Source organism: Podarcis bocagei (assembly GCF_964188305.1).
Source record: "Podarcis bocagei genome assembly, chromosome: Z".
Classification (NCBI taxonomy): domain Eukaryota; kingdom Metazoa; phylum Chordata; class Lepidosauria; order Squamata; family Lacertidae; genus Podarcis; species Podarcis bocagei.
Window position 1 is genome coordinate 15,980,779 of NC_138140.1, and position 15,592 is coordinate 15,996,370.

Here is a 15,592-nt window from a genome sequence, read left to right on the forward strand (position 1 = left end):
TCCGTTCTTAACCTGAAACTGTTCTTAACCTGAGGTACCACTTTAGCTAATGGGACCTCCCGCTGCTGCCGCACGATTTCTGTTCTCATCCTGAAGCAAAGTTCTTAACCCGAGGTACTATTTCTGGGTTAGCAGAGTCTGTAACCTGAAGCGTCTGTAACCTGAGGTACCACTGTATAGCTATACTCCAGATCCCACAAAACCAATCTGACAGATGTGAAGTTACTTTGAATTGCATATAACCAAGTTCCACTGAGAGTGGCCCTATTAAAGTTCATGGACCTAAGTGAGCCATGTCCATTAGTTTTAATGGGGCTACTCTGAGTAGGACTAACATTGGATACCCCTCCCTCACCCTGCAATTCATGGGATCCGTCATATTAGCTACCATTAGTAGTTGCTGCCCTCCCCTCAAAGGTTGACCACGGCATCCTCAATTCTGTGTTCTGGTGGGATGCACATTCAAACTGGGTGCAATGAGAAAGGGGGGACCATTTAAGTCGTGGCTCCAGAATAACCTCCTAAAGGAGGTTTGCCAGCCATGTAGCTTCCTTGCTATTCAGGTGAGAGTCTCTATTGGTAGTTACAATATAGCTCATGTGCACTAGGAACTGTGCATTCATTATTGTAAATCCCCCTTCCAGCTGAGATCAGACAGCCCCCCCCCCCGCCTCCCTGCTGAACTTCAGACATTTAATGTAGACCTTTCTATTCAGAGTTGTGTTGTGCATTTTTATGGGGTGGGGATTACCTATGAACTTGGGTTGTTGATTTTTTAATGCCATATTAATCTAATTGATTAATTGTTTTATTGATTGCTCCGTAAGCCTCTTGTGACCATCTACGGTCAGGCTGTTGACTAGGGGAGACAGTGGTACTGAACCTGCTAGCTGCTTTTTTCATAGTCCACTGCCTCTGCTTTTTTAAATAAGGTTTTTAGATAAAGGTTTCCCTGATGTTTTCTGTATTGTGGTCATTCGCCTTGAGCTCAGGAGGGGAAAGCACAGGTGTGCATACCCACAAAAATGGCAAACTCTGACTTGTGTTTTCAGTTTTTTTTCTTCTTCCCTGCCCGATATGGACTAGGAACTTGCTTTGTGTGGTGGAGTGGGAAAGAAGCAGAGACATGTAGGCCAGCCCGGCAGCATTTCTGTGCTTTGAACCAAGCAACTCTTGTCCATGTGGCTTTTGAACCACCTGTATGATGAAGTTGGGCCTGAAGTCGTGACTGAACATCTTAAAATATCAAACATTACCTTTAGAAAGGTTGGCAACTCACCCCCCCCCCCGCCCCCGCCGGTAATTTCCCCTTTCTTTCTTCCTGTGTTCCCCCTCCCCCGCCAGACGGGTCTCTAAAAAATTGATGATGTGAAATGAGAAGAAGGGGTTGCAACGCTCTCTCCTTCGTTACTCCCTCATTGATTGGGAAATGGTGTTCGCTTTGCTTGGCAAACAGAGCTTTGATGGATTCCCAGAGTCCTTCCAGGAACTGATCTCGCTAAAATGACATTTTTATTACTGTTCGTAAACCCCAATCTCCTGCCACCCCTGAGAGATTAGGCTTAAGCTGTGGGCAAACGTGCTGGTCTACTGACTCAGTGAGGAAGGGCAAAAGAGACTGGTGGGGGAGCAGTGTTAGGTTTCGATGCAGTTAAGGGACTGGGGTGGTCTGGGGTGGGGAGGCAGGGGTCTGAGATGAGGGTAGGGAGAGAAAGTGGGGAGGGGTCCTGAGCTCATCACTGGGATTTATTTGAAAACCAGAAATGTGAGAATTCTGGGTTGAGAATCGGAGGGGAACGAGAACTGGGGGCTAACCCTGCAAAGCACGAAATCTTTAGTGGCCTCCTTTGCAAGTACAGCCATACCTCATGTTACATCGGCTTCATTTTACGTTCTTTCAGGTTGCGTCCCATGGTGACCCGGAAGTACCGGAAAGGGTCACTTCCGGGTTTCACCGCTCGCGCATGTGCAGATGCGCAAAATGATGTTGCGCGCATGCACAGAAACGGCGAATCGCAACCCGTGCATGCGCAGACATGCTGCTGCGGGTTGTGTTCTTTTCATGTTGCAAACGGGCCTCTGGAACGGATCCCGTTCGCAACCAGAGGGACCACTGTCTACGTACCTACATAGTTTTATTTGTATGCCAGCTTTCTACAGTTCAAACCACGCTCAAGGCGTCTTACAGCATGAAAAGAATTCATAACTACAACATAGCAGAAGTAGTCATGAACAATAAATAAAACATTTTTTAAAATACACAACCGGACTGAACAATTTCCACATAAATCACAAGAAGATCTAAAATAAAAATGTTTTTTTAAAAAACTCAACAGCGACAACCCCCCTAAACTCCCCAGGCCAGGAATCTGTTAAGCAGCCTCAGCCCCTGTATCTTATCTGGAGTTGGGCTATACCCCCAGGCCAGGAGGAAAATGGTGTGCAAGTCTTCCAGGACTCACAGCCAATACTCAGTGGACATTGCAGTAGCTGTCCCTATGGTGGCCTGCAAGAGTCACACAAGGCATTTGGTTTTTTAAAAGAAGTGTTTGTGCTGTTTTACAGCTGCTTTTTCTCCATCTGGGGTCAGCAGAGAGGGAGGGGCAAGCCTCAGAATGACACTAAAAACTGTAAGACAAGGATTCCCAAACTATGTCCATGAGCTTCACGGTGTGTCTGCGGATCTCTGGTTGAAGACATTAGGCGGACCTTCCATCACATCAAACATTTGTATTGATTTTTAGTTGCATTTTTATTTCTCCTTCTTGTATTTTATCAAATTACAGTTTGGAATTGTCTGGATTCTGTGGGATGCATATTATAACACAATAGATTTCAATATAGAAGAAACAAAAGGAGCAATAAGAATACAGTTGAAAACCATACAGGCTCCAGCATGCCGCTTTGCAATTGTTACAACAGCCAGAAAAATTATTAAGTCACCTGCCAAGACCTTCAGCAATCTTCAAGTTGGGTGGGGTGAGTTTGGGAGCTACTGATACAAGGGACTTTAATAAAAGTAGTAAGCTGCCCAATACCTTACGACAGGAAAATGACAGATGATAATTCAAGCGTTACAAATAAACAATTCATAATACAGATTGCAGATAATATGCATAGGGCTAAATTTTGAGTAGACCCATTAAAATGAACACCTTAAATTGGTCATGTCTTTCGATTTCAGTGGGCCTACTCTGAGTAGGACTACCATGGGTGACAACCTGCTATCATGAATTATTTGAGACAGATCTCTCTCTCTCTCTCTCTCTCTCTCTCTCTCACACACACACACACACACACACACATGTATATGAATACAAACAACTTCTCATATGTGCATGCTGTACAGTGGTACCTCGGGTTAAGTACTTAATTCGTTCCGGAGGTCTGTTCTTAACCTGAAACTGTTCTTAACCTGAAGCACCACTTTAGCTAATGGGGCATCCTGCCACCGCCGCGCGATTTCTGTTCTCATCCTGAAGCAAAGTTCTTAACCCGAGGTACTATTTCTGGGTTAGCGGTGTATGTAACCTGAAGCGTATGTAACCTGAAGCATCTGTAACCCAAGGTACCACTGTATTTGTGCAGGAACATGCACACATGCAATTCTGGGAACTCAGAAGTGGATCCCGGAAATGGGGAGCATCCTGGAGAGTCCTCCTGACTTGCAAGGAGACCCTCCCCAGATCCTGGAGAGGACATTCTCTTCAAACTTTGGGGAGGGTCTCCTCGTGAGCAGGATGCCTCCCCGCCTAGCAGCTGGCGTGCAGAGTAGCGAAGCAGCAGCCACCTCTCTGCACCTCTGTGCAAGCTCTGCTGCCCCTCCGGTTTGCACATGTGAGCTGGATGGACAGCAGAGCTTGCACAGCTGATGGGCAGGGAAGCTTCTGTAATAAAATTAGTCCCTAAGCCATGCCAATCAGAAAAAAACCCAACATCAAATCACATTTTACGCACTTGTGGGTTTTTTAAAGCAATAAAAATGTGATCCTTTATGTGTCTACCCAGAAATAAGCCCCGTTGAGTTCAGAGGGACTCTTTCTTCAGTATATTAATGTAGAATTGCAGACTCAAGTTCTGAAAACCACCCATGTTTTAACTGCTGTTGTGATACACAGATGTTGCCCAGTGCAGGGGATTTATTTTGGTAATTTGATGCTATGTGACTGGCTTTCTGTATATGCTTAGTGAACATTGCATCTGTTTTGGAGGTGAGCTTGAGCTCAAATGAAGAGTGTCCCAACAGGGAGATAATCTCACCTGAGAGGCGATGGCACGTAATCCCTTTTGCAAAGGAAAATTCCTAACGGCCACATTCATTTTTCTTCCTCCCTTTTCCCTCCAGCTCTGCAGTCTTTCATCCGGTCGTATGCAACCTACCCAGCCAGCCTCAAGCACATCTTCCACGTCAAGTCTCTCCATCTGGGCCATGTGGCAAAGAGCTTTGGGCTCCGGGATGCCCCTAAGAATCTCAGTGCCACCTCTGCCTTCCCAAAGCAAGCAAAGAACCAAAAGCAGAAAAGGTAAAGGCTTTGCTTTCCAACTCAGTGTGCGGGTTTGACATAGGAATAATGGGAAACCGGTGGCCTTCCAGATTCGCACCAGCCCTTGCAGCTAACATGACGAGCCGCCGGGGAGAATGGAAGCTGAAACGCAGGAGCCTGTGGAGGGTCACAGTCTCCTTCATTCCAGATAGAAGCAGCAGCATTGCCTACTGCATACAGCGAATGGAGGGATGCCTCTGTTTAGAAGAGAAAATCCTTCAGGAAAAAGGGGGGATACCTATTCTTCTATTTGGGGTGGGGAACCTGCAGCCCCTCTAGATGTGGTTGGACTGGTACAGTCCTAACTGTACCAGCTAGCATGGCCCAATGGCCAGGGGAGAATAGGAGCTTGGAGTTCAATATATTCTAGGGATTCCCCAGTTCTGCTTTAACCTGTAGAGCCATAGGGTGGCCTGGGCAAGACCCTTCCCCATTTCAGCTGTTCCTCCTCTCAATACAGCAATGTACATCTACTCAAAGGAAGCCTTTCTGTGTTAACACTTGTTTTGTGTACTTGTGTACAGCATGATTGGTGCATGAGCAGAAAGGACCCCACACTCAATGCCAGACTCATGCACTCCTCTCTTCCGCCACCAGGAGGAGGTCTTTGCCAGAGTTAGGAGTTCAGGAAGCTACCTCATACTGAGTCAGACCATTGGTCCATCTAGCTCTGTATTGTCTACCAGGGGTAGCCCTAAGTGTGGTGCTTTTCAGCAGTTTTGGATGGCAGCACCCATCAGCCCCTAGCCAAGATGCCCAATGGTCCAGATCGATGTGTCTGCCTCTCCTTGACCTGCTGCCTGTCAGTGTCATTGGGTCACCTCAGACTCTACCATTCAGTGGATAAAATCCTAAATAACTTAGGCCAAAAATATCTGAGGGACTGCCTCCTTCCATACAGACCCTCTTGGGTGCTGACATTGGCAGAGGGGATGCTCTCGGTAGTTACACCACCAAGTTGTGACAGGTGGCAGCCAAGGAGAGGGCCTTGCTTGTCTGCAACAGACCCTAAGCTGTGGAACTCCCTCCGCAAAGGGGTGAGTCTGGCTTCTTCACTCCGCAGGCGAATGCTGAAGATGCATCTCTTTACCCTGAGACACCTGAGATGTGCCTTTTCAGGGCCCTGCCATTCCTGTGACCGTAATCTCTTTTAAACTTTTGAATCCTGAATTTTAAAGTGTTGCAGCCTGCCCTGGGACCTGCTCTTTGTCATCATCAGCGTTTTAGAGTGTGAGGAAATGCAGTCTCTCTGCACCTTTCTGAATCCTCACCACTCTGCCACCACATTATTTCCCAAGCCATGAATGCTCTCCTCTTTTAGCATTCATGTTTAGATAAGAGGCCCCATCAGATTGCCCTTTTAAAGAAATCTTCAACTGTGGAGTGTTCTATTTAAGTGTGCTTTTCTTTTTCTAAATCATACTTTTTAATCCATGCATATATACTGCTCTCTAAACCACATTTGCTTTAATTCAAAGAAAACCATGATAAGAAACAACTCCCAAACTACTTTCTTCTTCTTCTTCTTTTCCTTCACTTTCTTTCAATTTCTTCCCTTTCTCTTTCTTTGCTGTTTCATTCTTGACCTTTTCTCCCAAGCCCGCCTTCCTTTTCGCAAATACCTGTGTTGCTTTTCTCAGTTTTTCCTTTTATTTCTTTACTTGGGTCCCTCTCTTTTTTTGTATATACTCCATTGCTGCAAAATTGTTTCAAAAAAAACAACAACGCTCCAATCTGCGCAAAGCGTCGGCTGTTCAATTATAAAGGCCCCCTTAATCCATGTCACGATTTGCTGGGGCCGCTGACACCTTTAGCTCGGGCCGTCTGAGAAGCAAAATTAAAGAAACGAAGTATGTTTTTTGGGGGGTGCAGGAGGATTGGGTGGGGGACGGGAACCACAGAGCAGTTGTTGGGAGGGGATTCAGGACGAACCGCATTGTCCCTGCCTTTTTTCTCCCTGCGGACTGCTTCTGCTCACCCTCACCAGCAGATGGGCAGCAGGACAGGAATGCCCCAGCGAGCAGGGGATTTAACAGAGCTTTATTTAGCTAAGAATAGCCTGATTAGCTGATAAAGAGCATGTAAGATGGTATGGGGCAGGCTTTGATGTCTCCTTAGCCCAGCAGGGAACGGGGTGATGACTGACACCAGCAGTCTCACTGGATTACAGCAGGTGGGGACAATGTCTCCCTCTGTTCCTGAGATGTTGTTTCTCTGTTAAAGCTATCCCCCCCCCTCGCTTCTTTTCCAGAGGTTGCGTGTTAGGGGGCCCTTTCCATCCCTCCCAGTTGGGGGGGGGGGAGAGAAAAGCTTGCATTGCCATTTCCACAAACTTAGCAGAGAGCAAAAACTGGACAGCAGCTCGGGAGTCATCAGGAGAGATGGGGGGTGATTAATGTTTCCAACCAACCCCCTTCTTGATCTAAAGAGAGCCAGTGGGTGGCATCTTGGAACAAAGACACCCACCAAGTTCAGATCCCTATAACCACTGCTATTTTTTTAGAAAAAGAGGTGCCGGAACTCACCCTGAACGCCTGCCTCGTTCTCTTAGAATGGCAATGGCACCCACCCGAGAGGTGCCGGGACAGAGCTCCAGTGAGTTTCTGGCTGAAAAGAAAGCCATGCCTGTTATACTCGCCTGATCTGCCTAACCTACCTCACAGGGTGGCTGTGAAGATTAAAGGCGGGAGAAGCATCTCGGCATTCCTGTGCTCTTTGGACAAAGAGCAGGATAAAAATTAGGAGGAAGGTTGTTATGCCCCATCCCCCTTCTCCAAGCTGCTGTTTCGTCCCACTGGGAGAGATATTCATGGAAGTACTGTCATTCTCGCTACAGGAATATAGTACGGTGGTACCTCAGGTTAAGTACTTAATTTGTTCCGGAGGTCCGTTCTTAACCTGAAACTGTTCTTAACCTGAAGCACCACTTTAGCTAATGGGGCCTCCCGCTGCCGCTGTGCCGACGGAGCACAACTTCTGTTCTCATCCTGAAGCAAAGTTCTTAACCCGAGGTACTATTTCTGGGTTAGCGGAGTCTGTAACCTGAAGCATCTGTAACCTGAAGCGTATGTAACCCAAGGTACCACTGTAGATTCATGAGGGGTGTGTACTTTTGATCAGATGTGTTTCCAGATTGATCTTTTTAGTGCTTTCGCTAGGGCTCAGTACATTTATTTTCTTTTTTAAAAAAAAATTAAACAGGTTAAAACATTAATAGCAATGGGTCTAATGGATTATGGGGTTATATCCAGTCATGTTTTATTCAGAGTAGACCCACTGAAATTAATGTACATAAGATGGTCGTGCCAATCAATTTCAGGGGGTATACTCTTGAGGAGGGCTTACATTAGATCTATTCCTTTGCTTTGGGGATGAGGGCGCTGGGCTGCTTAAAAAGATGCACAGCATGATTTATATACCACTTAATCAACAAAATCCTCCAAGCAGTTTAAGTAAAACAAAGCTTTTAATCCTGATGGATTTTGCCTTTGACCACACCCTTCCTTGGAATGCACCCCCTGAAAGGTTGACTGGGTTTGAATACAGCCCTGACATTGCAGGTGGTTCCACGCCTCTGACCTAAGGGGGTCCCCCCTTCCTACTCTCTCTGCCTGTCACTGTCAGAATACCAGGTACTGGTAGATCCACCTCATACATTTGAAGCACATCCAGTGTGCATTTAAGGCACATAATTTCCCCCAGAGGATCCTGGGAACTGTAGTTTAAGAATGCTATGAATTGTACTCTGTGGTGGGACTGCAGTTCCCAGGATTCTTTGGGGGAAGCTATGCACTTTAAACATATTATGTGGATCTGGTTGTGTCACCTGTTAAGTATTATGGAAGTATGCTTCCTCCTCCACCCCATGAGTAGTTTTTCATTTTTTAATTCATATTCAAGTAGATGCAGGTTTTAATTGAATTGTTAATAGATAGACGGTCTAAGACTTGTGATTAATTGATCTAAAATTTCTTTTAAGTGGGTAACAGTACCATTATTTTGAAAAGAATTTCTGGAGGGTATAATTCCAAGCTGAAAGGTCTGGTAAAAAAGGTCTGTTGCCTGCTGTTTTCGTTATTTTTACAGGATTTTATATTCTGAAACTTTTGCTTCTTTGCATAATTTATTCTGGCTTGCCTAGGCACAGGGTGGGGGTGGGGAGAGAAACTAGTCAGAGGCATGAAACCCCACACTCTGAAAACATTCAGTCCCCCTATCTAGCTGACTATCCCAGCTCCCCAGATCTCCCTACATATTGCTCATAGGTTTGGAAGTATGCCTAATTTATTTTATTATTTAGGTAATTTTATTTATTCATTCATTCAGCCAGTCATAAAATTTTAATACTGCTTAATATAATAAGTCTCTATGCGGTTTGCATAAAAATATACCCAATAACATTTAGTAAAAAATCCTAAAAACTAGATAAAAAAAAGAGCAAAGTTCTACATCACACTCTCACACACAAATAACAAATAGTTTGGCCTCCATAAGGACTAGAAACTTGCTCAGTTTTTATTATTTTTAATTGTTTTAATGAAAGCAGATATTCTTCAGAAGCTGCATCCTGCACCCAAAAACATATTCGTTGGTAGTAGTGGTTGTGGTGTCTGCACAGGTAAGCCTGTGTGGAGTTGGCACAGCTGTGGAATGTGTAATTTTTCTCCCTGTGTTAAGAATCAATACCTCAGAAAGGCATGATCTGCGTAGTACAGAGTCCTTTTCCATATCTGAAATCTGGCCCTGAAAGTTTGCCTGATTATTCTTATTTTAAAAAAAGAAGAAATATGTCCAAGACTAGGCATATTCTACAAGTACAAAAACAGTGGCTTGTCTCCAGTTAACATACTCAGAGTAGACCCATTAAAGTTAATGAGCCTAAGTCAGCCATGTGTATTCATTTCAACCGGTCTACACTGAGTATAACTAACACTCTATACAACTCAATATTTCTTCTTAAATTGTTTTGTTAAAAAAACACAAAAAAACCAACAACTATGGTTTTATAGTCCTTCAGCTTACATGATCAAAATGAGAGCAAGCCTCAAATTTTAGCTTTTGCAGATTACTCCCGATTGCCCCCAATACAGAACGATCAGGTCTAATTAAACGCAAGTCACACACAGCCTCTTCTGCATTGCTTTTTGAGTAATGAGAGAGAAGTTGGCCCTTGTCGGGGGAAACATGTGGAAGAGGGTTGTGAGAAAGAGAAGTACATTGCATGAGCAGACCTAACATCCTAATGCTCTTTGAACTTTTCTCTTTGGCCAGATTATTTTTGGGGTGGGGGTGGGGAGGCAGGCACAGCCCCCTTAGAGGACGGGCTCTCGCAGGCAAAGAAGCCCTCCCAGGCCAAGCTGCAGCTGCAGAGCTTTCCCCCTGCAAAGCAATCTCCTCATCGTCAGATTGGAGTCCTTTTTCAGCTGCCAATTTCCTTGTGGCATTTGCTGCTTCCTTAATATCACTTAATTAGTGGCAGGGAAAGCTTGGAGCCTGGCCCAGGGAGGAATTTGGGGCGTTTTTCCCTCCTCTGGATGGTGCTCTGCTGCAGAAATAAATAGAGTCCGGCGGGTGGGGGGAGCTTTGAGACTAGAGAAGAGTTGGGCCAAGTGCAAGATCAAGAAAGGGGTTCGTTTTGCAAGGGAGAGGGTGGTATCATGGAGGGTGAGGGCTATCAATGGCTACCAGCCACGGTGGCTATGCTGTTGCCCCACAGTTGGGGGCAGCAATGCTTCTGAATGCCAGTTGCTAGAAACTGCTTAAGGAGAAAGTGTTCCTGTGCTGAGGTCCTACTTGTGGGTTTCCCACAGGCTTGTAGTTAGCCACTATAAGAACAGGACCCTGGACTTGATGGGCCATTGGCCTGGTCCATCAGGCTCTTCTCATGTTCTTACGATATGAGACTTGATGGGTGGTTTGAGACACAGAGGTGTAGTTAGGGGGGTGAACTGGGTGCCACACCGCATGGGGCAACACTTGCCGCGGGGCCTGCAGTGCACGCAAGCCACACGTCTCTCCTGGGAGTGACACAGTGGCTTGGGCACCTGCAGGATCTGCCATGCCCAGAAGGGCAGTGTGGGGCTTGCGTCTGCCTGTTGCCTCCCGCTCAGCTCCTTGGAGGCTTGGCGGCATGCCCCACCCTATGGGTGGCCTGCCCCGCCCCCGGGTGCAGGGTGCATGCCACCCCAGGCGGCTGAGCGGCTAGCTGCGCCGCTGAGCCTCAGTAGGGGACCCACAGCTCTTTTTCATCAGCGCATTGCTCCCTGCCTAAACGTTCTGCTTCATATTTTCTCCTTTCTTCACCCTTTTCAACCTGAATGGGGAATCTGCAGGTGTCTACATCATGGGCAGTCCAAATTTGCAGTCCCAAAACTCCCACCATCATCCTTGACTGTTGGCCCGGGGCTGAAGGGATTTGGAGTACAACACCAGGATTGGGCCACAGGTTCCCTATGTAATGTTCTCAACTCTGTTTCCATTATTTCCCCCCTAGACTGCACCTCTGCTTGTGCCCTTCAGATGTGGTTGGATTCCAACTCCAGTCGGCCCCCAAACCCCACCAAAGAGCATGGCCAGTAGCCGGGGATTATGGGTGCTGATTATGGCCTCTGAGGCCTGGCGGTCCCAGTTCAGGAGTGGCCTAAACTGGGCATAAGCACTCCTATTTACAGAAGTCACAAGACTCCAGGGAAAAGATGTAATCTGGGAGCACACCCAGACTGTATAGTTTCCCCCTTCAAAACGATGTACAGTCCTTTAGAGCATACCTGGGGGTTGACCAGTTTGGCCCTCACCAAGGGCCCAGGCCCAGGGTGTGTGTGCAAAAAATGTGCCTCTCCACCCTGGCTCAGAGTGGCTAGGAGCCCACTTTCCCACCCATGCACTCCCTCTGCTGCTCTGGGCAGCCAGCATATCCTTGCCAAGGCACAGTGGATGGGAGGGGGATGCACTGTACAGCTCCTTGTGAAGGGCGCATGGGAGCCTAAGTATGTCTCTGCTTCTGAGAACAAGTTCTTTATCTAATTCCCAGAGTCACAAAACACCCTCCAACTGTATGGCATCAGGTTTGTGAGGAAACAGACTCTCGGGCCAAGTTTGGCCCATGGGCCAGAGGTTCCCCACCCCTGGCCCTAGGAAGGGGTCGCAGATTGCAGCATTACTGGACCTTTTGCCCTGCAGGCTGACCCTTTTGCCTCCACCAGTGTGTTGATGCTGTGTCCTGATTTGATGAGAACATACTTTTTTAAAAAAATAATCTTTCCGAGATATGCCTTTCAGTGTCAGCCAACGTTGCCATGTAGTGGAGACATCTGCTAGGTTGTCTGAAGGAGCATATCTCAGTTGATAGATGCTATGCCCCACTCCTACTGCTGCCACCGTCCCTCCCCGTAAGACACTCCCATCCCCCCCCCTTCACAGCACACATCAGCCACAGATGGCTCATTTGACTCAGTGGGTAGAAAAGCAGGTGTTCAGATAGCATTAAGCCAGAGGTAGCCAAGCCTCATTGCTTGGCACTGCCAGCCACCGGATGGGGCAAGCAGTGAGGAACCTCCGTCAAATGGATTGACGGCATGATCCGTGTTGAAAACGGTCCCTGATAAATGGCGGCCTCTTCTCCAGAGACGCACCACGGGTCCAAGAGGGGCGAGCATCACCACTGTGATGAGTTTTTGGCAATTCAAAGCTGGCTGTGTTGCATGTGCATCAGCAAAAAGAGCATTTGAGCCCACCACAGGGCTGTTGTCGCTTCCCACCCTTATTTGTGACTGTCTGTTTTTGTTTTGTTTTTAAAGCCATTCTTCTGCACTCAATAGCTAATATCTGCCAAAGTAGTGTACAAAACTACATTTAAAGACCACCAGTTGTATGTGATGTTAGACTTAGAGCAGACCCATCAACTAACCTGGGTAAATTAATTTCAGTGGATCTACTCTGGGTAGAATTTAACTTGAATCCAACCCTGTAAATCCACGTAAAAATAAATGACAACTCGAAAGCAGCAGAATTAATATCCCAGCCAACTCAAAAGCTACTTGGGAAATAATGGTCTTGACCTGCCTTTTGATAGGACAGCAGAGAGGGAAGGGAAGGTCATTCAGACCTCCTGGGGGAGTTCCAAAGCCTGAGGTGATGCAACTGAAAAGACCCTGCAGTCTGCTGAGGGTCTCACTCTAAAATCTGCTAGGAAGAGATTGCAGTGCTGTATATTTATTTATTACATTTACATCCCACCTTTCCTCCAAGGAGCTCAAGGTGGCACGCAAGGTTCTCTCTCACCTCATTTCATCCTCACAACAACCCTGTGAGGTAGGTTAGGCCTAGGGTCTTTTTACCCAGCAAGTTTCATGGCTGAGCAGGGATTCGGATCCTGGTTTCCTGGGTCCTAGCCCAGCACCCTAACCACTGGCTTTCATGCATGTTGCCTCCATCTTCTCCCCAAAACAAGCATGTGGGGTAGGCTGAGGCAGGTGCAGCACCCATGCCTGCCATTCCAGGGCAATAGCCAAGACCCCTCTCTAAGCCTATTTAAAGAAAATTCAGCTAGGCACTCCATGCAAGAGCCAGTGTGGTGTAGTGGTTAAGAGCGGTGGACTCGTAATCTGGTGAACCGGGTTCGCGTCTCCGCTCTTCCACATGCAGCTGCTGGGTGACCTTGGGCTAAGCACACTTCTTTGAAGTCTCTCAGCCCCACTCACCTCACAGAGTGTTTGTTGGGGGGGGGGGAGGGAAAGGAGATTGTTAGCTGCTTTGAGACTCCTTAGGGTAGTGATAAAGCGGGATATCAAATCCAAACTACTGCATTTTCATATCACACCCTCTCCTCAGTGTAGTGCTGTTCCAGAGCAGGAATGGAGGAACAACTGGCCCTCCAGATGTTGTTGGACTCCCAACTCCCATCAGCCCCAGCATCCAGCATGGCCAACAGTCGGGGATGATGGGAGATGTAGTTCAGCAACACCTTGAGGCAGCACTTTGGCTGTCCCTTCTTCTCTTCATCACTAGAAGAACAGTTGTTCCAGTGAGGCAAAAATATTGGTCCTGCCATTTTGAGACAGCTGAAAAATCCATTTTACATTGTTTGTTGTTGTTGTATTTATATATTTGTGTTTCTTCCAAGATGGGATCAAGGCAGCTTCCAACATTTAAAAACATCACTATGAAATAGAACATGATAAAAAGAAACTAGTTAATAACAATAGCACATTTAGAGCCAGCCATTCAAATCCGCTTTGTCCCTACCGTAGCCCAGTGATCAGCATCGCCTGCACCTTAGTTTTCAAAGGCTCATCTGAACAGGAAGGTCTTTGCCTGCCAGCAGAAGGAAAGCAAAGAGGGAGCCAGTCTGACCTCTCTTGTGAGGGAATCCTACAATATAGGATGTGCTCCAAACCCAAGTCCCTCTTATAACAGTTCCTGAAGAGAGGGACTGGTGGGCAGGTACAGCATATCACATCCCATATATTTACTACTGGCAGAACAAGGGAGCGCTTTTTTAAAACATGAGAGTTGAGCGAAGATATGAAATGTCTCTGTGGTTCAGCTGTGCTTTGCTTTTTCCTCGTGTGTGAACTGCTGTTCTCTTTCACCTGCACACCTGTTGTGCATTCACACCTCAAGGGTGTCTGCAATAAGGCTTGCTTTTGAAAGAGGGAACTGTATCTTACCATCTCTTTTGAGAGAGAGAGAGAGAGAGAGAGAGAGAGAGAGAGAGAGAGAGAGAGATTAGGATTATGTTGACCCTAAATGTATGATTACTCAGGAGATGGATTTTCAAGGTAAGAACTCAAGAAAGGAGACTCAGCCAGTGGAGTCCGATCCGTCAGGATGAATGAAGCTCTTTTCCCACACCAACCTCATTCCATCCCCTACTTGGAGATTCTGGGGATTGAATCTGGGACTTTCTGCTTGCAAAGCATGTGTTCTGTCACCACATTATTGTTCTACATCTAAAAATAATGTTCCAGCCTTCATGATTCTGGGATCTTCTGCATGTACTGCCAAAGTCCTGATCTCCCCCGTCCCCACAACTGCTATTTAATTTTAGAAAAACAAACAAACTTGGATATGTTAATCATGTAATGAATGGCACATCTAGTTTGGCCCAAAATTCCACTAAGTTTTGTGAGACTTTCTTCAAAGTGGGAACGTTGAGGAGTGCACACTTAAATTTTAAAATCCAACAATACCTCTTTGTGAAACCAAATCCTTTAAAAACAGTTTTCTCCTTCCTTATCTCTCTCCTTTCTTTTGCCCAGGCGTGAGTTTCTTCTCAAGAAAACTCGGGGCAAGCGCCGTCTGGCCGAAATCTTGCAGTCTGAATACTCGAGTGGCTTGGACATGGTTGCATCTAAGGTCAAGAGGAAGAAAAAGCTGGCCAGCCTGGGAACTGAAAGATGAGTCAGAAATTCTCAGCCTCTCCCAAGACAGCTGAGACTCACAGTAGCTGCAATCTGGGAGTATCACCCAAAATTGAGGTGCTTCTTCCCCCACAACCCCTTTTTCAAAGCCTGCTCCAGGGGAAGGGGAAGCAAAATTCAGAACAGCATTGTCCTGTATGAAATTTAAGGTGTGCTGGTTGTAACAGCTTCTAACCAAAACTTTCTTTTTTGAGGAGTGGGGTTATGAATGCAGAGTGGAGCCTGCAACCCCTGAAACAGTGGTAATGGTGAAAGCGGTGGCCCTCCTAATTATATTCATTGTAATTTTTTAATATGAGCCGCCTTAGGAAGAACTTTATTCTTGAAGGATGCTGTAGAAATATATTGAATGAATGAATAAATAAATGGAAAAGTGTGTGCGCGCACACACATATGTGTAAACCTCTTTGACTTCTTCAGTCTGCGTTACAAAGGATGGATGGCGGACTCCAACTCCTATCAGCTCCAGCCAGCATAGGCCAAAAGCCAGGGTTCCTCATTCATTGTACAAAGACAAGGGTCGCACCCATTGCTCTGCCCATGCCCATTACAATGGTACGTCTGAACTTACGAACTTAATTCGTTCTGGAGGTCCGTTCTTAACCTGAAACCGTTCTTAACCTGAGG

General features: G+C 46.5%; 1 protein-coding gene across 2 annotated transcripts in view; it reads left to right on the plus strand.

The window, feature by feature from the left end:
- Positions 1-15,332, plus strand: part of DDX31 (DEAD-box helicase 31) — a 64,264-nt gene extending 48,932 nt beyond the window's left edge. For both annotated transcript variants that reach the window (XM_081179203.1, XM_081179202.1), the window contains exons 19-20: positions 4,346-4,523; positions 14,804-15,332. In XM_081179203.1, coding sequence (XP_081035329.1) covers positions 4,346-4,523; positions 14,804-14,945 — 320 coding nt within the window. In that variant the 3' untranslated portion in view covers positions 14,946-15,332. The remainder of the gene's footprint in view (positions 1-4,345; positions 4,524-14,803) is intronic.
- Positions 15,333-15,592: the final 260 nt, after the last annotated feature.